This window comes from Mauremys reevesii, linkage group 7, assembly GCF_016161935.1.
Source record: "Mauremys reevesii isolate NIE-2019 linkage group 7, ASM1616193v1, whole genome shotgun sequence".
Lineage (NCBI taxonomy): Eukaryota > Metazoa > Chordata > Testudines > Geoemydidae > Mauremys > Mauremys reevesii.
In genome coordinates this window covers 99,487,952-99,515,608 of record NC_052629.1, presented here as the reverse complement: position 1 = coordinate 99,515,608, position 27,657 = coordinate 99,487,952, and the positions used below count along the sequence as shown (strand labels likewise).

The window sequence follows — 27,657 nt, the reverse complement described above, 5'->3', positions numbered from 1 at the left end:
AGGATCATTCCCTCCTTTCTCTCTCTGGTTCTTTAATATTGTCAATCACAGCACTGCTATGATCACAAATTGGTTGTCCTGTAACCACATCTATCGTGACATCTTCTCTAGTTCTTTTTCAGTGTGTTTCACCTCTACTTGCTTTGAAAATCAGCACAATTACTTTTTCTGACATATATGACATTTTCAAGCGTGGTATGTTTCCTGGGAACGCTGCAGTGCTTTATCACATCTTCCACCCACAGTTTCTTCTTTGTTTCCTAAACCCATTTTTTTCTCTCAGAGTTGCTAAGACTCTGTTTTTCTTTTTAGGTGTGGTGCTTTTTTGGTTTTGTTTTTTTAAATCACATTTCTTTTAAGCGTGTATTTTCAGGTTGTCCATTGTTAATCTCTCTGGGGTTTCCTAATTAAACGTATGTCAGGGAGTTTCGTTCACTGTTTCATATACAGTCTTCTGATTTGGAATCAAACCTCATGTCGTCAGTTTGTCGTTTGCTCGTCTCCAGTGACGTACATGAGGGAATTTATTTGGTGCTCACCTCTTACTTACAAGTCCTCGCGCAACACAAAGCAGCTCAAAATGGTTTATCAATTTTAGCCACACGGACTGTTCAGCAAAAGCAAAGCTTTATTAAGGAACTTTCGGAGACGTGTCAATGCCCTTGGAGAACAACGTCTGTGCCTTTACAAATTCTTTAGCTAGTTTCTTTCTGCTGCTTCTTCACCCTTCTTCCTGCACCCTCATTCCTCTGAATCCTTACCTATTGTGGCCTATCCACAATAGCTCCCTTCACCCAACTGATATTCTTCTGCACCCCCATCTTTTTGTCTCCCTGCTCCTAGTCTGCAGGCTGTCTCCTGCTTCTCACATTTCCCTGCCCAGCCCATTAACCACAAAATCCAGGAGATGGCCATCTCCCCAGAAGGCAATCTGGCTTCAGTCTCATTGAAAAGCATGTGAGGTCGTGGCTATTTTTACTAGGGACTAGGATTGCCAACTTTATATTTGCACAAAACTGAAGACTCTTGCTCTGCCCCCTGCCTCACCCCTTTTCTGAGGCCCCGCCCCCACTCCCCACCCTCACTCACTCGGTCATTTTCACCGGGCTGGCTCCAGGGGTTAGGGTGCAGGCTTAGAATGAGGGGTTTGGGATGCAGGAGGGGGCTCCAGACTGGGGTAGGGGGGTTGGGGTGCAGGCAGGTGTAGGCGCTGGGGTGGGGCTGAGGGGTTTGGGGTGTAGAAGGGTGCTCCAGGCTGGGATTGGGGGTTTGGAGGGTCAGAGGGGGATCAGGACTGGGGCAGGCGGTTGGGGTGCGGGAAGGTGGGTGAGAGCTCCAGCTGGGGGTCCCGCAGCTCCCATTGGCCACGGTTCCCAGCCAATGGGAGCTGCAAAGCTGGCGCTTGGGGTGGGGCAGCGCACAGAGCCCCCTGGCTGCCCCTACACATAGGAGCCAGAGTGGGGCATGCCACTGCTTCCAGGAGCCACAGGGAGCCTGCCTTAGCCCCGCTGTGCCGCCAACTAGACTGTTAATAGCCCAGTCAGCAGTGCTGACCAGAGGCACCAAGCCCTCTTTTCGACTGGGTGTTCTGGTCAAAAACTGGACACCTGGCAACTCTACTAGGGACACACATTTCCATATGCAGAGATTGTAAGGAATGGTGGCCATCTTGGCTGAGGGTATTCTGCACTGTTGGAAGTAACTGACCATTTTGAATAAAGGAAATTTTGTGAGTTTTGAAGTCTGCAATCTAAGATCATATGAATCATTACTGTAACTCTCAATCCTGTAGGAGACATTTCAACCTCACTTTAACATTGGTCATATCATTATATGGGGGATGCACGTTAAAAGCACTGCGATTATCTTGTTAAAGCAAACTTGTTCATGGTGTCTATTTTAGTATTGTTGGTGAAAAATGGCCCTTTCAACTAGATTTAAGTCGTTCCTTCTTGTACAGTGGAACAGGGTGGCTTGTTCCATGGGCTCCAGAGCCTGGGGCTAAACCAACCCTAATTGTGGAATGAGGTCCACCTGAGGGGAATTAGACAATTCCCTCTGGAGAGCAGAAGAGGGAGAACCCAGGTAGCTCCAGCCAAGCTGGTGGATGCCGCATGGAGACAATACCATGACACCAGGGAACTTTCAAGTTAAAGCCCAGTGACTTGAAGGCTCCTGGGAGGGGCTGAAAACCCTGACTGTATTTGGGACTGGACATCAGAGTCCCAGCAAGGGACAGCTGGGAGATCAGACTGGGATAGAAGAAGAGCCCTGGGGTAAGAGAAAACGCCAGAGCTAAGTATGGACTTTTTCTTCGTGTTGTTGGAAGGGACTTTAGTTTGGGAATTTGGGTTGTTTTAAACCGGTACTGGTATTAGTCCCCCTGCCTGGGACTAGTCTGTTAACCAGAGAAAATCTCTGAGCTCTTAAGAAGCCTGCAAAACAGGGCTAACAGGGACAGGATGCCTGCAAAGGGACGTGCAGCCAGGAGGGGGTGCTCACAGGAAACAGCAGTCCTGTTATGTACAGCATTATCCTGGTATCTCAATAATGCCAGCTGGTTCATATACATAAGTGTTCATCTGACCTGTAATAAATTATATGGTTTCTCAAGGCATCTCTTTCAAAAGAGGATTCAATGTTGCCAACTCTCACGATTTTATCAAGAGTCTAATAACAATTGCCATTGTACTAATAGCACTATCTGCTGGACTAATGGGAACACATGAGAATCTCAGCATGTGTGTGTTTAAAAAGTAAATTTCTCATCCTCATGGCTGGGGAGAAACAGCATGAAAATGTGACCTGAGTGCACCCTACAGATTCAAATGCCAGAAGGCAAATATATAATATTTTATTTTAAATCTCATGATTTTTTTGGGACTGACTCATGACATTGTAATGTTTAGGGCTGGCAATAATACAGAACTTCCCAAGGCAACCCTCCAAGAGAAAAATACAAAAGACGGGCCCTTAAGAGGTGTGGCCAGCACTCACAACGAGGGACACAGCAAAAGGAGGAGGAAGCATTTTAGGATGACTGAATTAATTGCTGTATTGTATAATTCTATAAACAATCCCAAGATTCTGCATTTCTGCAAATAATTTACAGCAAATATCACCAGGCAATAGCACTATATTTGCATTAGATGTAGGTAAAACCGGATTTATAATGAAATGCATAAGCTCATTATAAGGTACAGTTGACAGGAACAAAAATCAAAAGAGAACTGAACACATTTGCTATTATGTATCAATGATAAATTAGAGAATTACTGAACACCAAACCATCATTTGTGGTATCTATCGTAGTTATCGAGTTCAACCCCTGGCCCCGCCCCCACGATTAGATACTGCACTATGTGTTAAAGGAAGGAGCATATGAAGTCCCACTCCATAATGCAAGAAGCAGGGTGGATGCTGTATCCTGGACCTGATTCTGTGCAGGCACCAGAAACTGCCCACTGGTGCTCATGGAAGCACTAGGAGGGGATCCTGTAAGCATTCTATAGTTCCAAGAAGACATGGCCTATTGTGTATCTAACCCCAGAGCTGGCAGAAGATACAGAATATATTACACATGCTAGCCGTGAGTTCATCCTATCCTTTTTCAAAAGAGAAGCAAACTATTTCTGGCAGAACATTGTTGTTGTTGCCCTGTGTTGATGGGACAGGGCTTGAACCCAAAGTGCAGAAAGTACTGCTCCCTGGATGTCTCCCTCATAAAGAGCAAAACTGCATTGAAGTCAAGAACAAGGAACATAATGGCAGAGAATCTGTTGCTGCGTTTCTGAAAAATACTGCACTGCATCCCTGGCTGTCAGACAATGAGTTGAAATATCTGCATTGCTGTCTCTCTCTCTCTCTAAAGTTAAACCCACATTTTGTGAAAGGGAAATGATTAATATGAATGTTAATATAAACAAAATCACTCTGGTATGATGCTTTGGATTAAAGTTGTTTGTTTGTATTCCTGAAATTGAATGTTGTTAGAAACTCAAGGGAATACAAATTTAAAAGAGGAGAGGAGAGGGAAGTCTGACTGATGATCAAGCTTGCTTTAAAAAATATAGCAGCTGAAAATACAATGGAGAACAAAGTAATTCTTCCTAGGAAATAACTAATTGTGCTTTATTTATGTTTGCCCCATACAAATCTCTTTTTGTAGTCAGCTGCTGCAGACATAAAAATCAGATATAAAATCTTGGAAAAGCATCCAAAATTGTTCCATGATCGCATCTCTCTGCATGCTCTCTCTGATACATAAGCCCTCTCAGGCATGCACTGTGAATGTGATGTAGGGATCTCACTCTGAAGGTTATTTATGTGTTGAGCAACTCTGGAGAATTCTCAACTAGTAGCAGTTTGAAATTCACTGCTTCCTTGATAGCTCAACGGCCATTTATTTTTTCTCATTCCTCCTTACAGCCCCAAGAAGCAAAGAGGAAACAGCGAATAAGCTACATGATTGAAAGGTTTGTTCTTTAGAGCTTAAGTCCAGATGTCAGTTTGCTGCACCTCTATTATAAAAACAATTGTGAGTCAAACTAAGAAATCCTGCGCTTGAACTCAACAGGAGTTTTACTAAATTAAGGGCTGCAAAATTCCATCTTTTGTTACGAGTAAGGCGGGTTTGTGAAACAGTTTAACAAAAAAAAATTAAAACAGAATAATAGTTTGCTTAACATTGTGATCATTTAAGATAGCACAGCGGGTGTGCCTTATGCACGTGGAAATAGAAATGCAGCCTTTGTCACTTCTCCTCTATCTTCACCATCCTTAAAATGCAGGTGGCTTTTTAAAAAAGTGACATTGTGGGGTCTACATTTATTGTGTCTCACTGATTCCTTATCAATTTTGCTCAATATTTAGATAAGCCCTGCTAGCCCATCCTGGATTTTTTTCTGCAATCATCTATCAATAATACAAATTCTGCAGGCCATGGTAATACTTCTGCAGCCACACTATATAACTGAAGGTATAATCTGAACACAAGTGAACCCCACTGGAGGTTAACAGTGCAATATAGATGTAGCTGATAGAAATTTGGCCTGCAGAATCTTTTCACCAGCGTTGGATTTGGAGGGCTGGCATTTAGAAAAATATCTTTTTGATTTTTAGAATAAGCACATTTGATAAGGAATCAATGAGATACAATAAACACTGGAACCTGCTTTGCTCTTTTTAGAACCACTTTTTCAGGAAGGCATTTAAATGCTTTATCCTGCAAGATGGTTAGCATTTGCAGCGCCTGTGTGAATTGTGATGATCAGGACTTCTCAAGATCAGACTTTAATGTTGTGGGTTTATTACTGACATCTAATAAAATATTAACACTAATGGATTATAAAATCTAGTCACTAAGTGCATCATTTCAGAATTACAGAGATAATGAATGTGTGAATACTTTCCCAAGTACACTAATATTAAAATAATGCACATAGTTTGAATAAGTATTTAACAAGATGGTGTACTGTAGCTATCCCCAATTATCTTTCATCCAATATTTTCCAGTAACTTATGTAAGTTTCTACAGTCTATTACATTAAATGTTAATTAAATATCTAAAAATTGCAACATAAATGCATCGATAAAAATATCATTCTTAAATTGTTATCAGGGGCTATGTGGTACCATCCCTTCCCTCAGCAATTCGTGCTCAGGAAAAAAAAACTCCTGGATAGAGACAGCCAGAGAATCAAGCCTGCGGAAGCAGATGATGCAGGGACCTGCAGAACCGTTGGACACTGGTAACATCATCAGTCTGAAAGGCAGTTTACTCAAAATCCCTTCTGGCCACTCCCACACAATCACTTCACTCCCAGGGCTTGTCTACAATACAGACGTTACAACAGCACAGCTATGGTACTGCAGCGCCATAGTTTAAATACCGGCTAAGCGACAGAATGTGTTTTGCCATCACTGTAGTTAATCTACACCCTCAAGACTCTAACTCAGTCGACAGAAGAATTCTTCCATTTACCTAGCAGTGTCTATATCAGGCTTAGGTCAACTTAACTACATCTCTCAGGAGTGTGAACTTTTCACACCCCTGAGTGACAGAGCGAGGCTGACCTAAATTTTAGGTGCAGACCAGGCCTCACTCATATGTCCTCCCTACTCCATTCCTTCCTCTCCTCCCCAGCCCCAGCCTCTCTACATCTTATCCTTCCTTTATCTTTCCATGTAGCTGATCCCCTCCTAACAAAACCTCACTTTTTAAAAAATTGTGGAATTAACATGATTCTTGGAAATCATCACTTTGTTCACTCTACTCGAATGCACTATTCCTTTTGCCTATTTAGGCTGTAAGCTCTTTGGAGTAGGAATTGTCTCGTATTTGTACAGTACTACAAGGTAGGGCCCAACAGGTCCCAATCTCAGCTGTGGTAACTGGACACTAGTGTAGCACAGAAGTTCTAATAATAAATTAGTTATTAATTTTTTTTTAAACATACACAGACATCAGTTAACCAAACATGAACATTAATTTTGTTCTCTAATGTGGGTTAAATAGTATAAAATTCCATTTTGCCTATTTAAAAAAAAAACAAAAAACCAATGCCAGGGAGCTATGGGAAATGCATTCGGTGGTATCAGTCCAGGTTCTCATGGACACGCATCCACATCACAAATTGATTACCTTATTGGCAGCCTCAGCAGAGAGATGGAGGACTGAATGGTTCCCTGAGACTTAGGCTTTGTCTACACTACCAAGTTTTGTCACCAAAAAAGCCTTTTAGCGACAAAACAGTGAGAGCGTACACACTGCAACGCAACTTTTGTCGAGAAAAAGCCCAGTTTCGGTGACAAAAAACTTCCACCCCGCAAGAGACTTTTTTCTTTTCCCCTCCCTTTATCGTGGACCAAAAGCCAGTGTACACACTGCTGTTTGTTTTGTCGACAGAACTGGCTTCCATCAGTATCACACAATGCCTGCCCTGATCGCTCTGCTCAGTGTTTTGATCTCTGCTGCCCTGTAGGCATGTGCCCCTCCCCTTTGAAAGCTGCAGGAAGTATCTGACAGCTGAGTGTATTGCTCCATTTGGGGAGCAAAGAGCAAATCATTGGAATGCTCCTGTTCTGCCCTGCACTAGGAACACAGCGGCAGGCAGACTGCTGTCCAAGGGAGGAGGGGAGGAGAGACTGCTGTGCTGCTTTGACATTCCTCAGCACAGAGAACTCTCAGAGATATTCATGATGCCGCTCCTGGCAGCTGAGGAGGCTGTGGGAGAACTCAGAGGGAATCCTCCCAAGATGCACAGAGATCAGCTCCGCCTTCCCACAACACTGCTCTGTGGGATACATACCCACAGTGCATTGCTCACACTGTTGATGAAGGTGATCATAATGTGGACATGAGCTGTCGACAGAGGGAGCAAGTGTGAACACCCTTTGGCAACTTTTGTTTTGCCGACTTTTGGGTGTTGACATAAGTTTTGTTGACAAAACTTGGTAGTGCAGACAAAGCGTAAACTATCCTCTCACCTCTTACGCATGGTCCCTCCAGTCAGGGTGGAGGCTCACTGGCAGGGCAGTTTGTGGAGAAGTTCGTACCGCCATTCCAGGGCTATGCCACAGACACTTTTCGTAAGTACTGGAAACTCCCAAATGGGATAGGGAATTGGAGAAGGAGGAGGAAGAGGAAGATCAATTTCAGTTCCACTGAGAAACTTTACCTTCTGTTGCTTTTATTGCTACAATTCCTATTCTTTTTGGGGGTCCAAACCAATTATTTTTATCTCTGCCAGACATACATTTAGGTTAAGATTTTCAAAAGGGAGCCTCAAGTAAAGCTCCTAAATCCACACTCACACCCCGCATTTAGTGGCTTGATTTTCAAAGATGCTAAGACCCAGCAGCTTCCACTGGAGTCAATAGCAAAATGTCCATCAACTTCAGTGGCAGCAATACTAGGACCTCATATTGCAAATCAAGAGGAAATTGCACACTGAGCCAAGTTCCTCCTTTTTTCCCCAATCACCTCTTGCCATTTTTTATTTCCAACCACACCTCTGTACAGCATCTGTGGAAGTTCCATCTTATATGGTTGTTCACATGGTGGCAGAATGTGTAAAAATGAGAAATAATTTAAGTAGCTCACTTATTTATACAATTGGGAAACCCTCAAATATGTGCCCATATGATGGATAGAGCTTTCCAAAGATGCAGAGGGCAGTTAGGCACCGAATTCCCAGTGAAAGCAAACAGGAGTACCAACACCATTCCTCTTGCCTATCACAGATTGCAAACTTTCAAGGGTTAAGAATTTGTCACAATGTAAAAAGTACCCTAATCACGTAACGCTGACTTAGAAAAGCTTCAGCCTATCGTCCGATTTTTTTCTGAGTATATAATGTAGGAGTTCACAAGTATTTAAGAGTTTATTAAAAATACTGGATATTACATATCTGACAGCTACTGAATGAGAGAGAGACAAGGTGGGTGAGGTAATATCTTTTATTGGAGCAACCTCTGTTGGTGAAAGAGACAAGTTTTTGAGCTCACATTGTTCAGATACAAAGAAAATCAGAGTGTACTATAAATCTCATGAGAAAGTGCTCACATACTAAAATGGTGGCTGCAATATAATACTGTGATGCAGACAGTTTTGTCAGCTGAGTGAGTGGTTTGGATAAGCACCCGCTAATCACATCACTAAATCGTTGAAGTGGCCCATCATTTGTATGCAACTGCAGTAGTATTACATAGAGCCATAAGTTAGATTTTAGAAGGCAATTTTAGGTGGTTTTAAATTATACAAACTGACCATTTTCCAAAGGTTTGGAGAGATTATTATGGGGCAGGATGGTGGGAGGATCTGTGCTAAGTAGGCTGAGTAGAAAAATTTGGACTCCTAGGGAAAATGAGTCCCAGCCAGGCCTTCCCCACTCTCTGTTGAGGGACCCCAGTTGGACAGACGTTCCCCAGCTCGGGGCCCTGTGCTAAGGCTTGAACCAGCAGAATCCAGAATGGTGCTTCAATCATTCTTTCCCAGGAGTTCTGCATTTTAAGAAATTTGTACTCCAAGCATGAGTACTAAGCAATTCAGCCATTAGAATGTTGGATTTCTATCAAGAGGAATGATTTTGTTATATGGTTATTTACAATTCCTTTGCAACAGATTATCTCCTTATGATGAGTGAACTACTATCCTTTCTTCTTCCCCTCTCTCCTTAGAAGTACTAAGTCTCCTGTAGGTACATTAGAGGGCTGTTTCACAACTACTTAAAAATGCCTCAGCATCCTAGGATAACCTCCCTGTGGCAATACAGAGGAGTCTATCTCTATATTGCTTTCTGTGCCATTTTAAGTTGTAAGCTCAAGCTGTTTTATACAGAGGCAAGCACACTGTCAGAGTTCAATAAATAAAAATACTTACCCTTACTTTATAAGTCATCCAGAGATGATGAGCAAACTCATAAGTCATAGAAGTATTGTCATAAAGCAACTACACTTAACAGTAAGAATGTGGATTAATTTTATTTACATAAATATTCCTGTTGTGTGAAATATGTGAACTATTTCTTCAAACGTAAGCAAACTTGACAAACACTCCTTGATACCATACTATAAGCATAACTTTGAAATCCTATACACTAGTGGGAAAAGTATTGTTTTGGCTTAGAACTTGAAATCCAGATGTGTTTAGTAGTTCATCTACCCCCAACTTGCTACAACTACAGCTCTTGGTTCACATTCCTGTAGAAACAAAGAACTTCTCAAGGCCAAATGCAGCAGTTAAAGTTTTAAATTCAGATATGCCTGAAGCAGAGCTCTGCCATTAATCAAACATGCAGTATTTGATGCTGGTGAGTTAGAGAATCATATCACCCAGTTTGATTTATTTCTTTCAAATAATGGACAGTTTTATTTATGTCTCTTACTGAAGATGTTTTTGTTGTTAACATCGACAGATTCAGTGTCAGAGATAAACATCTGAATGCTTAGATCATTATAATGCACTATAGTATATTGATTAGAATTCTTATAAGATCACTAAGGATAATACCAATAAAGCTGTTAAGAATAAAACCCATAAGGAACTGAATCTGACCCAACAGAAGGATAGAATTTCAGCATTACCAAAGAGAATTCCAGAGACATAAAAGATGAACTCTTCCAGCTGTGATTTTCTTAACTTGGTATTTTCTCACAGACAATCAAAATATTAATATAATTTTATTTTTCCTTTACATCATTGATATGTAGTGATAGAAGATTGTCCATACTCATCAAATCGCAGACAACAATTCTGGATGAATAAAAAGTACAAAAACAGTTTCTTTATCTGCTTTTGCATTTTCAAGAGCAGTGGGGATCAGACAAAGAGCTTAGACTCGTGTTATGTAGCACACCGCAAATTTAAACTTCTTTCACGCTGTCTCCCACACTTAGGGCAAGGCATAAGAAGCTTTGCAAATTCCTCTTCCACAGCAAAACTGCAGCAAGATTTCTATCCCCTTCAACTTGAATGAACACTGCCAAATCATTCTGGTCGTTATTTTTATATTGAGCAGATGGTGGTATGAGATTTTGATAAACAACAACAATCTCCCAGAGATTGCAGGGTTGCAGAGAGGTCACCAAAACCAAGATTAACAATTGATTAGCTTTAATGGACCATGACAGTAATAAACAGGAGCGCTACACAGAGATTTGATTGTCCTGTTAATGCTGCTGACACAAATGGCTTTTAACTGGCTTCCTAAAAGTGTTTAGATCTTCAAAGCCTCAACAAATGAAGGACTTTGTCAAAGTGAGAACCATCCTCAGTGAAGAGGCATTTACTGTATACATTTAAAACAGTCTTCCATAAATGTGCTCCTGATTTATTTAGACAATAGATTCAATTTCTTCCAGGTGTGAAGTTCAGAAAATGAAATGCAGTAGGCCTTCCAAAGGCTGGAGTACAGTAGAGTTCTGAGCCATTTGAATCCAGATAGATATAACACTAAAATATTATGAAGAATCACTACTTCTAACGTCAACATTTTATGTTAATTTCAAAGCTTCCTTATCCTTAACTCTGAAGAAGTCACTCCTGGTATTCTCTTCCTATAACAGATTTATTTTCACAGGGAATCAATTATTCCACACCAGAATTTTATTATGAAAAGATACTTTTGTTATAACTATAAAGTAATCATAGCAAGTTCTGAAAACAAAACCTACTGAGACAGATTCTAAGCATGGAGAAAAATGTACTCTTCCTCCCTTTTCCTTAAACCTATTTTCCTTAATGTTTACTGCTCAACCTTAAGATAGACAGATTCTTGATAGGTTTCAGAGTAGCAGCCATGTTAGTCTGTATCCGCAAAAAGAACAGGAGTACTTGTGGCTTATGCTTATGCTCAAATAAATTTGTAAGTCTCTAAGGTGCCACAAGTACTCCTGTTCTTTTTGTAGATTCTTGATGGACACCCATAGAAAATTTTAGAAGACGATCTACATGGCGAGAGCCACACTAAATAATACCTTTGCCTAACACGGCATTCAGTGGACCCAGGAATAGAAATTCCTTACAACCAGGAAGATATTTATTAATTTAAATATCGAAGTACAATACATATATATTTTATTATTAAGTTAGCTTCTATTATTTTATTGTCTGATGAATTTGTATTCTTATATGCTTTGCCTTATTAAAGCTTTTTCAATCTTTTTTTTATCTTGTTTCCCAATTGTTCTCGTTTTCTCCCTTCCCTTGTATTCTGACACCAGTACACAGAAAAAGGCACCATTTTGATAAAATGATGGTGCAGCACTAAAACCTCTATGTTTAAAAGCTTTGTCTGCACTAGCCATGGGTCCAAACACAAACCATTTGCACAGACCAATGTCACTCTAATCCCATCACTCTGGGTTTTCACCCCATTTGCAAATTCAACTCTCCAAAGAGCAATTCCTTCCCAGTACACCGCAACTATGCTACATGCTGCTAATTACTGTGCTAAAAAAATCTTGACCTAAATAGTCATGGAGGGAATTTAAATGAAATCTCCAAAAAAATAAAATCCACCTTCTAGGTCTCCCAACATGCAAACACTGAGTGCATAACTTGTCAAAATACTGAGCCAATCTCCCTTAATTCCATTTTCTGTAATAAGCATCCCTCTATTAGTCACATGCTTGGCTTTCCACAGCAGTCCTTGAAGTAATAGCACAAAGCTATTCTATACACCTTTATATGTTCTGATAAATGGGTTTTTTTTTAAATGTCCAATTTTTAATTACCTGTAAATCAGCATCAAATTCATGTTTCAAGTGAGCATCCTCTGCAGCTTCAACAAGACGCTGAAAAAAGGAGAAAACAATAAGTACACTGTTGGCATGAACTGATATCTTTAAATCCGAGTGGTTCTTCCAGAATGATTAAAAAACAATTATTAGTGAGTTGGATAACTCATTGTCACCATGTACTATGGTGCTTCACTGACATAAAAAGCGACTGAGTCAGATTCTTAAAAGAGTTTAAGACCAGATATTTCAAGTGCTCAGCACCAGCAATTCAAGCCTGATTTTCAGATGAGCTCATCTGTCATTAAAGTGCAAGTAAGGGCCAGATTTTCACAAGTATTTAGCATTCAGCAGCTCCCATTATGACACTTAAACTGCAAGATTTTTAAGAGGACTCAACATCCAGTGTGCTAAACTGTTTTGAAAATATGGCTGCTTATTTCAATGCAGAAGAGCTGAGCTCTTTTCAAATCTGGTCCTACATGTAAAATTGAAAGGTTCCCTCCCCACTCCCCCCTAAGGGATGCAGTAGTAATCCTTGATTATAAACAACTGAAATTAAAATGGGATTCTGGAGAATAGTTAAAATATAAGGGATTAAAAAACTAGAGATGATTTTTATTTACCTAGCATGTATTAGGTGTTGTAATGTACTTGGGGCATAATCACAAGATTTCCTATTAAAACAATTAATTTCAATCCATACTCCCAGTATATAGTATCTTCTCAAATGCCACCATAATTAAAAGGAGAAAAAATGTAAAATGTTTTTCTCTTAATGACAATATTAAAAATTCCCTGTTTTGGGCTTCTTTGCAAGTAATGCCTCAATAATGGAGAAACTTTTACTAAATGTAGCCACTGTTTCTTTATTCTTACTCAAAAAATGCAACACAATATGGGTTCAATCCAGTCATTTTGCTCCACAAAAAGACATGATATTCCTTCCAAAACTTTATTTTAGTTTTTTGTACTACTGTAAGTTTGAATAATATTCTTGTTATCCAGACAAGTGCCAGCTTTTTTTATTATTATTTTAAATTCTGCCAGATAAAGGGCTGGATAAGTTCATGATCAACAATAACATTTGTCATATAAGCAACAAGAACGGTAATTAAACATCATGCTACAGGGAATAAATTGATCACAATCAAGGTCTAGGAGGGATTCCACCACCCCCTTGATGGAGGGTATACAGGTGTGTATGTTTTTGCTTTCTTTTAATACATCAAGTATCAGCACTTTCATGCTTTCATGGTACGTGCTATAGAAAAACTCAAAATAGATTAGTTAGCTGCATAGCTTTTACTAACATTAATAGGAGTCATAAAGCTAAATTTCCATGCATGGTTTGGAAAATAATGTAGCCCCTAAGATAGCTGTGTCATATGAAATAATAAGTATTCCTGAACCATAGTGGATCTTTGAATGCAAAGCCATCTACCTTCACAGACAGAAACACAGTCTAAATACTTAAACTGAAATAACTAATTATATACAATTACTCCAAGTGTAACAAACTTGGCTATGGTAGAACCTCAGAGTTACAAACACCTCGGGAATGGGGGTTGTTCGTATCTCTGAACAAAACATTTTGGTTGTTCTTTCAAAAGTTTACAGCACACAAAAACAGTTTCCTTACCTTATCAAATCTTTCTTTTAAACTTTCTCTTTTTTTAGTAGTTTAAATTTAACACAGTACTATACTATATTTGCTTTTTTAAAGTTTAATTTATTTATTTTCTATCTCTGCTGCACCCTGACTCCATAATTCCGGTTCCAAATTAGGTGTGTGGATGACTGGTCAGTTCATAACTCTGGTGTTTGTAACTCTGAGGTTCTACTGTACATTTAGTTAGCTGAGATACTTTTCTACTATATGGAGAATGATACCTAATATAGTGCTATTAAAAACTGATCTTGAAATTCATGGGAGCTATTTCAGTCTACAAATAAATGTGACTACAAATCTTTTATATTTATAATAAAAATACCACAAAATAAATATGTATTTGGAAGGGTAAACCTCAGATTAACTGTGGCATGTTTTAAAAATTAATTATTGCTCCCAATCTGCTCTGTTACATTAGCAATGTGCTAAAAATCAGTTTAAATTCTTTGGCCTTTTTTTTTAATCAATTAAGAAAGAAAAATATTATGAGCTAAATAAAAGGCTTAACTCAATACATTCAAGTAAGTGTGTACCCCCACCCTCTTTTTAAAAAACCAGAATTGGACTAAGAAAATGCTTGTTTGGAAGCTTCTCTTTGAGTGTACAGTATAGAAGACCATGACTATGATGGGTATTTTTAATTAAAAATGCAGGCAATGGAGCAGAAGGGGGGTCAAACAGACTCCTTCATACAAGTGAATTTTGGGGCAAAGGGCAGACATCAAGCTTTTTTTTTTTTCCTTCCACACTGACGCATTTACTAATTCAGAAATTATTCCAGTATATCACAAGGAATCCAGTCCTTGAAACACATTACCTAGTGGCTATAAAACTGTAATTCATAGGTTTTTTTATATATATAGCGTTTATATTGACCCCAATGTTCCTAAATTACATTTTTCCCTTCAGTGAAATAAACTGAAGGCAAGATTTCTCTCTGTCAATGAGAAATTACCTAGCTCATTCTTCTGTGGTAATAGTAGAGACAATCTTCTAAGGAGGGAGGCACCAAAATACAAGGCACTAATTGGTTGGTACCTCCCACTTTTAAATATATATATTTTTGATTATTCTGTATAAAAATATTGGCACTCCACCTCCTTAAGTTCCCATAAACAAAGGGTCTCCTCTCACATGGTTGGGGAGGCATTGCACACACCACCACCACCACCCCCCTACTGAGGTAACAAGACGATAAAAGCTTTGCACAAAGAATGTAATAAATACAAACATACACTGCATTTTCAGTATAATATTCGACAATACATTTATTATAATATTTCTCAGTACTAGCATAGAGGAGACCAGGAAATCTGGGGAGAGATGTGGAAAAGGTAAACTAGTAATGAGGTAAGACCACACAACGACATATTACTAGATCTATGCACATTAAATCATAATGAACAAATTATATACAAATGAATCATTTTCCAGAAAAGTCTCCAAAGGAATGAAGCATTAAGGAAATGATTTCTTAAAGCTCCTGAGACAAAAATATAAAAACCATATGTAACACTACAACATTTTTATGATAAAGCCCCATTTTAAAATATTTTCATGACAAAATACTTTATCTCAGAATGATTTCTGAGCACTCGGAGTGATTATTAACCACTAGGTGAAAATTACTAATGACATGCTTAGTACAAACACCAATATATTTTCATTAGAGCAAATATGCTCTGAATTTATTGCTTTAGCCAATAAATGCTTACTAACGCTTCGCTATTCGGAAGGAAATCTTTAGTTATCTATCACTGAGTGAATTACAAACTTGGAAGTAAAATATTTAAGGACATATACTTTAACTGCATATTTAATCCTGTATGTGTGTACACACATAAATGAAAACGTGCACACAGACTGAAGGCCATACATAATCCACGGATAAATAACAATTTGCACTTCTTATAGTCCCCTTCCATTTAAGAAGTCAGTTAATTAATTAATTAATCCTCACAACACTCCAACAGTTACATACACCAAAGTTACAAAGTTATTTATCTAATATCCCACAGTACAGCACTGATAGAGCTGGGATAAGAATCCAGGAGTCCTGGCAACTACCAGCCTCAAAGACTAACATGGTCACTAAAATGCAATTCTAGTGTTGGTTTTCTGAACATTATTAGAACTATAGACTATTTACCACTAGGGGACATGGTGGGTAAGGTCTTTCTAGTATCCTGGGACCGACATGGCTACAACTACACTACATATTTATCACAAGCACATACAGAGGAGAGAGAGAGAGAGAGAGCGCACCTCAATTCCCCCCCCACACACACACAATTCCTAGGAAGCTGCCACCACAGCCATGCTGTATTAAACCCGTACCTTTTATTCCATAATCTGATAAAATCTACTGATATAAACATGTTGATATGTGTGGTCCTTGCACAAAGCAATTATATTAAATAGCTACTTCTGAATTTAAACAATTTAGTGAGGCAGATTTATTTTTAATTAATTAAAGCTCAATTGCTTCAGATGTGACACGATCAGACTCACCATCCTGCACCTTTAAGTAGTGGGGGAGGTGTTTGGCTGGCTGGCCGAATGAAGGGAACAGTGCTTTATGGCTGCTGGTGGTGGGGAAGATAAAAACTGCTGCAAAAAGGGGTCAGCTTGGTCACTGATATCCCTTGGGAATGCAGGTTTTAAAAGGGGCAGGTCAGCATCTAAAGCCTTCCTTTTTACAGAGACCAAGGCTGAAGCAGGACCCACCCTCCCTCCCTTTTAGGTGGTAAAATACCAGGTTTGGTCAACACCTGCTGGGGGCATTACGCTATCCGTCCCATTTTTAGTGAGGCTGGGAAGGAATTTTTCCCTTACCGTCATATTGGCTTGGACGCAGTTTGGGTTTTTCTCGCCTTCCCCACAGCGGGCTTCAGGAAGGGCTCTGTTCATGCATGGCATGATGGGCAGTAGGCCATATGTCACAACTCATTTAAGTGTAGGGCGGATGTCCAGTGCTGCACATGCAGTGCAGATAATCCATAGGAAAGGTATACAGTGACTGGATAAATAGCTTGGAAAAGGACTAAAAAAGAGGTGTTCATGAAAGGAATGAAGGGGGGGGGCGGTTGGGGACTCCTATGTTTGGTACGGCAGGGAGCCAACCCCCCATTCTTATAGCCCACCTTACCCTCCTACAAGTGGGGGTGGATGGCAAGGTCCCAGCAATGGATTTGTTAGAGGGACCTGAATGGAAAAAGAGAGGGAGCTGGTAAAAGCCCCCCAGGGAATTATGGAATAAACATGAGGTTACCAGCACCATACACTGTCTGCTGGGTCGTCCCAGACATCTAATGATAAACTGGCAGCCTGATTAAACCCATGTCAAATGTCTCCTTTCCTTCTTTTGGCATAGCCAGAAAGTGCTACTAATGACTATCAGCGCGGCCTTTGTGAATTCCCCTTCGGCTGCTGTAGCCAGTTAGAAAGGGTAGGCCACACATTTGCAGACTGCAGTTATCAGCAAGGGCTGCTGGTTCCTCATGGATTTGCATAATGCCCTTCCCCCAGCTACTGAATGGTTAAGACACTTAGATGATCAAGTCAAGCATGTCAGTCTATGTAGATGCAACTGCAATGTATATTTTTACTTGAACTGGGGATGAGGCAAAGTCATTTCTCCTAGTTTTAAACACACAAACATCAAGGGTTTAAAAATTAAATCAGAATTTGAATAACTTTGTGGGTGTCTTAAGAAGGAGAATGAAAAAACAGAAGCAGAAATAGATAAAGAGTAAATTGAAAATTGGGCGACAAATGGAGCAGAGACTGGCTAGCATAAAAAAAAATTATGGAGACAGAGAAAGGGGAAGAGAACAAATCTAATGAAAACATTAACACAGTATAAATACAGAACACCCACTTGTGCCAACGTAGCTTTTGCGGGGGAGGGGGGAGGGTTTCTTCACTCACTCTCCTCAATCAAGCTTCCCATAGGTTAGAAAAAGGATTCTGTTTATTTTAAACTGGCGTGCCTTTGGGGGGGGCGAGGGAAACAGATTTAACTACAATGAAGTGAGTTCACAAAATAGATTAAAAAACCTTTAAACATAGAGACTAGTCTGAGAGGGTTTCTGAGCTCCTTAACTACACTGGGGTCACCAACCTCTACCTCTAAATGCTAAGTGAAATTATGTGTCTTTCTAATAAAGTCCTAAAGGAACGCATTTATATTCTATTCATTAAGAAGAATAGAAAGGAAACAAATTAACTGTGGAACACAATGCCAGACATGTTGCTATAAAATATATTTTTCTACTAATTGAATTGCTATACATTTTAAAGGAAACAAAACAAAACAAAACAAAAAGACTCCAATGGGATCATCATAACTATCTAAGTAATACCAAGTGTATTCCATAATTGCTGATCTAACAATATAGCTAATTAAACACAAAATTTTGTCATGAAACAGCTAAGATTTTGTCATGAAACAGCTACACATATAACACAAGACCACAGAAGCAAGTAAATGAAAAATTAAGTCATCTAATAACAATACCTTCTACTCCTCCACTCAAAGGCACACACCTTACTACTTCCACAATTCTCATACACCGCAACCTTAAAATTCTGCCCTATCCCACCAAAGGATGCCAGTCTTCCACCAACCCCTTTTACCAAATTATTCTTTCCAAATACATCAGACTATTCCTCAACCTTCACTTCAGCCTATCAACCACACTAACTTTTCTCTACGTTATTAGTTGTATCCACTTTGGTATACTACGTTGATGTGGTGGTGTGTAGAAAGCGTGATGGAGGGGATGCTGGAAGGCTGTAGTCAGGTAAATTGTATGTATAGCACTCTTAACTGTTTCACAGCTAAGTTTGTCTGTACTAACTTCCTAATTTTTCAAAATATTTAAGCATTAAAGGTTCCCTGCATGCAAATCCCCATTTCTCCTTTCACTTCAAGTCCCCCACAACCGCAATATAATAGCCAGTAGCAGTTTTGAACCAACTAACTTTCTATGGTTTTTCAAAAAAAGCTCCTCCCACCCCACTGGTGAGCAATAGGAAGTTTGTATGCAATGTTATATCTATGTCAGTCCCAGGATATTAGAGAGACAAGATGGATCTTTATTGGACCAACTTCTGTTGGTGAGAGAGACACGCTTTCAAGACACACAGAGCTCTTTCTCGGGTCTGGGAGAGGCACTCAGGCTATGTCTACACTAGAGACCTTACAGCGGCACAGCTTTACCAATGCAGCTGTCCCTCTTGTGTAGGGCTCTCCTGTCAACATAATTAAACCGCCCCCAATAAGTAGTTGTAACTACGTCAGCAAGGGAAGCTCTCCTGCCAGCATGGCACAGTGCACGCTATCATTTATGATGGCAAAACTTATGTCGCTCAGGGGTGTGTTTTTTCACACACATCCCCAAGCGACATAAGTTTTGCCAACATAAGTGGTAGTGTAGCCATAGCCTCAGTCTCACAGCTAAACACAAGGTTGAACATATAGTTTAGCATAAGTAGTTAGCACATATTGTAAGCAACCACTTAAAGTGAAGTTGTCTGTTAACACCCATCTAATCATAGGACAAAAAAGAGGAGCAGGTTAGTGAGTTACACGGGGCACCAAAACAAGGACTAGGGGGCCATGACCCTCCCACTTTTCACCATGGGCCCCTCCCCGTGCCCCTCCTCTTCCTCCTGATGCCCCACCCCCTGGCCAAGCCCCCAGCTTGTATCCCCATGCCCTGTGCCTCCTGCCTCAGACAGATGGAAGGTCTACAGCTCCCCACAGCTTCTCAGGCAGCTCTTACCATGGCCGGACTGCAGCTCTGAGGTCAGGCTCCCTGGCCAGAGCCAAGTCAGGGTAAGAGCTGCCCGGACAGCTGTGGGGAGCCGTGGACCCTCCACATGCCCTGGGCGGCAGACCAGGGGCAAGGACACAAGCCAGGGGTGACTCTCTGCCCTGACTCTGGGGAGGTGGAGGGTCCCGGGCTCCCCAGTCCCACCCTGGCTTCTGTCTTGGCCAGGGGCAAGGACATGGAGGAGGCAGGGCCCCTTGGATTCCCCACTTTTGGGAAGGCACTGCTGCCCCTGTGGGTTACAGATTGTTGTAATAAGCCAGTATCTTTATTAAGACCATGATTTTTAGTGTCTAGCAAAGTTACAAATTTAAGCTTCCAGGCTTGCCTTTTGAAAGTGTTGTGCAGGCTTCCCTTAGGGATGAGGACTGATAGGTCAGACACAGAGTCATTGCGTTGTGAAAAGTGTTCACCCATAAGGTGACAGGAAAATTATAAGAGACAAAAGCATGCTGTGTGAGTTCATTCGAGGGAGAGAGTAGTGATTATCTGGTTTCACCCACATAGTTGTATTGGGGTATTTAGTGCACTGGATGAGGTAGACCACATGTTGTGATAGGCATGTGTAGGATCCTGGAAAGCCCTGGCACAAATTAAGCACTGAAGATTTCTAACCATATAGTGAAGTTCTGGAACAGCTTTCAAGGGAAGGCCTGGGGGCAAAAAAACCTAACTGGTTTCAAGACTGAGCTTGATGAGACTGCCTACAATGGCATGTAGCTGTTCTGTGAATGCTAGCAGCAAATATCTCCAATGGATGGTGATGGGACACTAGAAGCATTTCAGATTTCAGGTTATCTGACCTCATGCACATTGCAGGCCACAGAACCTCGCCCACCCATTCCTGTAATACACCCATAATCTCTGGCTGATTTAGGGGAGGGTTCAGAGTTATTACAGAGAATTCTTTCCCGGGTGTCTGGCTGGTGGGTCTTGCCCATGTGCTCAGGCTCTAATGGATCACTATATTTAGGGTTGGGAAGGAGTTTCCCCTCAGGTCAGATTGGCAGAGACCTTGGGGAGGTGGGAGGTTCACAGTCCTCTGCAGCATGGGGCACTGGTCACTTGCAGGTTTAAACTAGTGTAAATGGTGGATTCTCTGTATCTTGAAGTCTTTAAATCATGATTTGAGGACTTCAGTAACTTGGAGGTTCTGTAGCCTGCAATGTGCAGGAGGTCAGAGTAGAGGATCATGATGGCCCCTTCTGACTTTTAGTATGAGAGTCTATGAGAGCCATCAGTAGTACTATTCATGACATACAATAGCACAACTGATTTCCTTATGATTGGTACCAAAAATTAGTACTTCAGTGCTTCCGAAAAGTGTTTGTTAGGCAGATGGTACACAGTAACACTAATTGATGCAAAGGTGACAGCATGATCCTCTAATGGTAAAATGCCTAGAAAATGGAGTTATTTTGATTAACTTATCTTGTATTGATTCATGATTGACAGCTTTTCAGATGTAGCTTGGTTGCAGAGCAGACAATTATAAAAAAGGATAAAGAACTCAAACTTCTAAAGGATGAACAAACAAGTGGGAAATATAAACAGATTGTGTTCATATTAATTGTAATGAGCTATATGTTGTATAACAGTAGTTAAGACAATCATGGTGTTATTAGATGTGTTCTTGACCTAACTCAGTCGATACCCACTGAGTGCATTGTGCCTGGAGACCAACATGGGGTGAAAGAGAGCACAGGAAGAAGGGAAGACAACAGATTGGTCTCCTACTGAGTATTTGTGTGCTCAGTGCTGTGCAAAACATCCATAACCCAGTGGGTCAAATCAGGTCCAGCCAAGCTACACTGAGCATAGGGCAAGAGCGGGTACTGCATTACGTGTGCTTCTATGCTACCTTTGGCTCCCTGTTCTGGGGCTAGCCAGGGGCCAGTTTAACTGCAGGCATAACTTACAGCAGAGCTGCTTCATCAGAATGCAGCAGTGTTCCAGCCATGATCCCTTCCATAGCAAAACCTCCTATACGGGGAGCTGAGAGGTAGGTGGCAGATAATTATTATACGAGCTCTGAACCACCCAGGGATTACCCCAAGGGTGGAGAAGCCAGTGCAGATGCCTTTACTTCCCTTTTGAGCCATCAAGCAGCCTAAAGAGACATAACAGAGCTGAGGATCAAACCCTCATATTCCATTTGCAATTCACCACTTGAGTGTTGCTTCTGTGCTCCACATAACCAGAACAATTTAATTCCATATTCACAATGACTTACAGGGCACCCTCTAATCATATTTACATGTCGCCATGTAAACTAACCTCTAAGAAAATAGATTGGAATACTGTATATTATTAACCTACAGTTGCCATTGTGATCCCCTGCATGCCAACCAATCAGACCTAGCAATCACTAAATAAAGACATCTGCTCTATATACCCAATTTTAAAACATATTCTATTTAACTTCACTAAGTAACACTGGAATCAAAAATTGCTCTGTGAAAATTAACCTAATTAAACAAGTGTCCCAGTAATTAGGCACCATTTAGATGTAAAGACTGAGAAATCCACTTAATTAAATAGATTTACACAATGTTTTCTGGTTTAGGTTTGGAATCTTTGAAAGGGCATTTCAGTGTCTTGACAGTATAATGCAAATGCCTTTATGTGTTATCTTGTTGTCTAAGATGATGCTCTTTTATTACTAAGACCTTGAATTCAACCTGCAGAAAGGCTTAAATAATAGAATCCAAAGAGATTATGATGCATGAATAAGAGGTTTATTCACTCACTATCTGGCATATTTTCTTTCTTTCAAGTTGATTTTATACCAATCACCAGATGTCCGCAATGCACCAGAAAGGAACATAAAAAGTGGTATTGCAAATTTAGCATTAACAACACCAGGGGGCAATAATGCTTGTGCAAAACTTATACAGGTAACTTTTTATGAGACCCTTCCGAAGTCCAAAGCATAGTTTTTATACTGGACCAAACCCTGGTCATCAGCATAAAACCGGAACCATCAGGTTCCAAACTATAGTTGTCCCTAAGGAAGAAGTCTCCTTCTAAGGCTGCAAAGTCACTCTATCATTTTAAGGATTTTCTGTAGTGTTCATCATCATAGTTCCTAGGCACTGACTCAGCTTCTCCTGCAATCTTCAGGCAACTCTTGTGCCCATATCCATACATAACCACCAAACCTGCCTTCCATCCTTCTCTGGTGTACCACAGCCTTCCCAATGTGACAGCATTTCAGGAGCCCCTGCAGAGCTATGCTCTGTTGCATGCAAGAGATGGCACCCCTCTGGGCAGCTTCCCCAAATATTGACTTTTCCCACCAGCAGAACCACTCTAGTTCTCAATGATGCGGGTATCTTTGACGCATGGATTGTGCAGGATGTTCTTCATAATGCTCAATATTTTCTATTACTTCCTAGGAACAGTATCAGGTTATCCTGTAAGTAATTTAACATCTGAGAATTCCCATAGATGCAAACAGACCGCATATCAGAGCGGACAAAGCACCGATTTTATTTTGCAGTTAATGACTTCAAATCCAGTGAGGATTTTTTATGAAGAAATTCTCATATCTTATGTTTTCTTAATATCTAAAAGATCACTATATTTTCAGCTGTTACTTTTGTTATCAAAAATACAAACTTTGCATGCCTAGAGATCTTGCTATGATCTAGGAAACACACTTCTTGAACTTTATAGCATATTCAAATTTTCCTTATTAATTATCCTCCTGATTCTTAATATGTTGCTAACTGTATTCAAGGAATAATATCAGAGTCATCATGTAGCTAATTTAACAATTGCAGGTTCCCAAGAGAGACAATAGAGACTATGTAGCCAAGCTGATAAAAGATAAATGTTTTATATTGCAAAGGTAGTGAGTTACTTATAATTATAGCGATCCATTTATTAATATTTTTGCTACCATTTTATGATGTTATATTATTTCATTCTTTACGCTTTTCTAAAATACATAATAAAATGTGATCAAAAGGAAAGAGACTGTTTTAGTCATAGATATGACAGGTGAAACCTGGCCTGACTGAAGTTAATGGCAAAACTCCTGTTCGCTTGGTCATGATTACACTAAATATCTAGTACTGTATAAAAACAGTTGTAATAGAAACAGGTTAGTAGGTGAAAAGGTTAAATTAATCAAGATTACCTCATTCACCTCCAATTAGGAAAAGGCATTTTTAGGGCTAAATTGGTCTGCTGTTCTAGTGCGCAATCAATCAAAACAGATTAGCCTTAAACTGGAAAGGTGAGACTAAATTAACCTAATTGGCTAGCCCTTTTCTGACTTGGCTGTTTTTATAGTGACCACATCTTTGGCATCTCTCTAAATTAGTTGTTTTCAACTTGCGGACCAATCAGCACAAAGCTGCAGCCCATGTGACATACAGGTAGTGTATATATAGAGTATGGATGTGACCCACATAACACAGAGAGCTGCACATGTGGCCCACAATGGTAAATAGTTTGAGAAACGCTGCTCTAAATTGTTTTTTCAATTAGTTTATTTCACATATGAAATAGTTTCCTTATATATGGTGGTGATATCCATGTGATAAATTAAGGAACTATGTAATTAACTCCTTATTTCATTCATCTTTAGTTGCCTCATCTGCATTATGCCCACTAATCTCTGTCTGCTAGATTATTTTTAATATTCTAAATTTGGGAGATGCTTCAAATGAGCCAACATGAAAAAGAAACATGAAAAACAACTTCTACAAAGCTCTTTGGCTCTTCCTAGAATTTGTTGAATGTCTCCACAAAATTACAACAGTTTGATGTGTAGGATGTACAATATTCAGCTCTGGACCAGAGACAAGTTTAGGGTCAAATACAAATTAGAGCTTTATCCTGAGGACAGCTAGGAATTGCTCCTTTCTGGTACCTGGGGTCATTTGTTTTTATGACTGCAGTACCAAGTCTAAAGCTAGACTTGGTACTGCAGTCTGGCTTTAAAATCGTGACACCCTGATTTACAAAAAGGTTGCCCTGAATCATTTTTAGAGATTTCTAAAGGTTATATTTTGCTCTATTTCTATGAGCATTGGGACTCTTGGCACTAAGACAGCTTCACTTTACAGGTGAAGGGATACAAAAAAATAATACCAAACATGCCGGAGATTTTCAAAGATGCTTATGGGATTTGAATGCCCAATTCCCATTAAAATCAATAGGAATCAGGCATCCAAATTACCTAGGCAGCTTTCAAAATATCAGCCTAAACTTTTAAAGAATACATTTGAAACAAAATCTATAAAATATGTGGCATACCATATATAGTGAAATCTTACAAAGGTTTTATAAGCTTGAGTTTGGGATGGCTACCTCGTCAGACGTGATTATACCTAATGTGGTTGCCTAGAAAAGTCCACTGGAAGCTTCACCTTACCTGAAGAGGAAGTGGGAGGGAGGTTCCCCTCAAGAACCCACATCAGGTCCTTATACTGTCTTTTCCAAATTACACTCCACCACCCCGGTAGACACCCAAAAGGGGTTCTTGGAGCAAACAAACAAAAGAAAAGTCCTCTGCCCTCTTTCCTCCCTTATTGGAGAGGGAAGTCCCTGGGAAAATAAACAGAAGTAAAGGAGACCTGGAACTTAAGCAGGCTTCCTGGGTCATCCCTTTAGGCTTAGTCTAAATGGGGTCTACCTCCAGCCCCTTCTAGCAGGGTGTGCTGCTCTGAGGCTGGGTCATGCATCTTAGGGAGAGGGGAGATTGGTTGCTGTCTCCCTCTCAGTGAGGCTGTCTGAAGCAGGGCTGCCCTCTTCCTGCAGCAGGTTTTTCCCTTTTAAACTCTCCTACCTCAGGCAGGAAAAGCCTTCTAGGTGCACATCGTTGGTGTTGAACAGGACCAGACAAGGTTATTAGTCTCCTCTTCGGCAGTGTGAAGTCACAAAGGGACTTCAGCTTTCACACTGGAGCAAGGAGCGTGGCCTAAAAAAATCTGAAAACTCTTGGACTCTCTGGAGAAAGAAGGTGCATCTCCATGGATCAGCGATGGAAGTAGGGCACCCTGTACTGTTGACTGCCTCCACATTGGGGGAATGACTTCCTCAGGAGGCATGCTGAAATTGGATCTCCATATATTAGAAACTGTGTGGTTCCTGAGAGATGGGCTGCACATCCTCTTTCAAAAGGTCCCCAGATCCCCAGCCCTGTGGTTGGCTGTGGCAGACCAGGAAGAATGAGGGAGCCTGCTAAATAGCCACTGCTCTACACCCTTCTGTGTTCCCCTACGAGCTGCCACCTAACTGCATAGTTGAGAGAACCCTCTCAAATGAAGAGATGAGGAGAGAGAAAAGGTATAGCCAAGCCTTTGCTTCCAGTTCTATACTGTTCATAGTTTTTTGCATGATCCTCATTGCTCTGGTGAAGAGCTGAAGCCCACTGTATTATGCTGCCCTCATTTGCATTACAGTTTTATATTCTCTACCATCTGAATCAGGTGTCAGCGATAAAACACTACCTGACATAGGTATGAGAATGTGTAAAATTTTCTGATAGGTTGGTGTGCTCATACAAATTACTGAATGCAAGCATGCAGTCCCTGAGTTAGATTTTATCCTGTGTAAATCAGGATCAAAGCCACTGAAAGCAATAGCCGATTGTTGTTTTGTTTGTTTCCAGTTTAGATGACTGTGTGTTTTTGTGTCATGTCACTAGATTGTGAAATTTCTTATCCATTGGCTACTAGAATGTGTAAATCTGCTGGGTAATTTAAATCTCTCTTAAAGACTTATTTATTTGACTTGGCTTTTAATTAGAATCTTTTATGCTCCTTTAGCAGCTACAACCCATTTCAGATTAACTAGCTGAATTACAAAGTGATTTACAACAAATGTCATGAAAAACTTAAATAAATAATATTGAAATAAAAATAAGTTAAATAAACATTATTTTCCCACTGACTCTTATTTCTGCTGCAGGAATGTAGTGATTATTTTTATTGCATTTGGATTCTAAGATAACTAAAAACTTAAATACATTCAATACTAATTAAGCCGTTGTCATGGTTCCTGGGAAAATAATCACCAAATTAAGGGAAAAGAATAGTTTTAGATAGCACTTTTGAAGAGTTCACAGTAAGTTCTCATCAATTAGCTGTTATCTATAGATGGTACAAAATATAATACATAGAAAACAACCCTCATTAATTATATCTTTCATGACAATAAAAGGCACAATAAAGCAATGGAAAGACCAATGACCACTAGTTTCAGAGATTTTTGAGGTGAACAATGTAACATTTTTTCTGGTAAAAAACAACAACAAAAGACTCTGATCCTAAAATATTTGTACTGCAAAGTCCTCAGGGAACAATAGTGTACCAGAAAGCATTATGAATAGGGTTCAGCATAGTAAAAACGTTTATCACCTATCACTTACCATAGTAAAATGATACACCTTTAAACATTACTTAGCTAATCCTCACTGAAGCCCTGTGAGGAAGGCAAACATAATTATCTCCATTTTACAACTGGAGAGAGTATGCCACAGTGGTAAAATGACTTGCCCAAGTCTATACAGTGAGTAGTATCAAAATCTGTATTAGAACCTAGGAGTTCCCATTTCCCTTGGTCAGCAGTACAGTAAATATGATACAGTGTTTGTCAGAAATGAGGGGCTTGAGCCAAAGCCCACTGAAATCAATGGAAAGACTCCATTGGATTAGGCCCTAGGTGAGAATTTCTATGAAAAGTGACGTCTCCCTGTTCTAGTCAGAATATTGTGAGGATGGAACCAGTATCTATGTAGGTTACAAAAAGACAAAGACCTATTCCAAAATTAGAGGATCCTTACTTAGGAGGCACTCTTTCTTGTTTACCGCCGAGACTACCAGGGAACATGGGCTTGGGAGGCAAAACAAGAAGTCGTACCCCTTTGACGGGGCAAAGTACTTGTGTTCCATA

The 27,657-nt window shown here is 40.1% G+C and overlaps 1 protein-coding gene across 16 annotated transcripts in view; it reads right to left on the bottom strand.

Annotated features, from left to right (window-relative positions):
- The window catches only part of CACNA2D3 (calcium voltage-gated channel auxiliary subunit alpha2delta 3), an 839,197-nt gene that overhangs the window by 457,004 nt on the left and 354,536 nt on the right, over nucleotides 1–27,657 (bottom strand). For all 16 annotated transcript variants that reach the window (XR_005582636.1, XR_005582637.1, XM_039480709.1 and 13 more), the window contains one exon: nucleotides 12,238–12,297. Coding sequence is in view for 14 of the 16 variants with exons in the window: in XM_039480709.1 (XP_039336643.1) it covers nucleotides 12,238–12,297 (60 nt within the window). In the remaining 2 variants the exon portion in view is untranslated. The remainder of the gene's footprint in view (nucleotides 1–12,237; nucleotides 12,298–27,657) is intronic.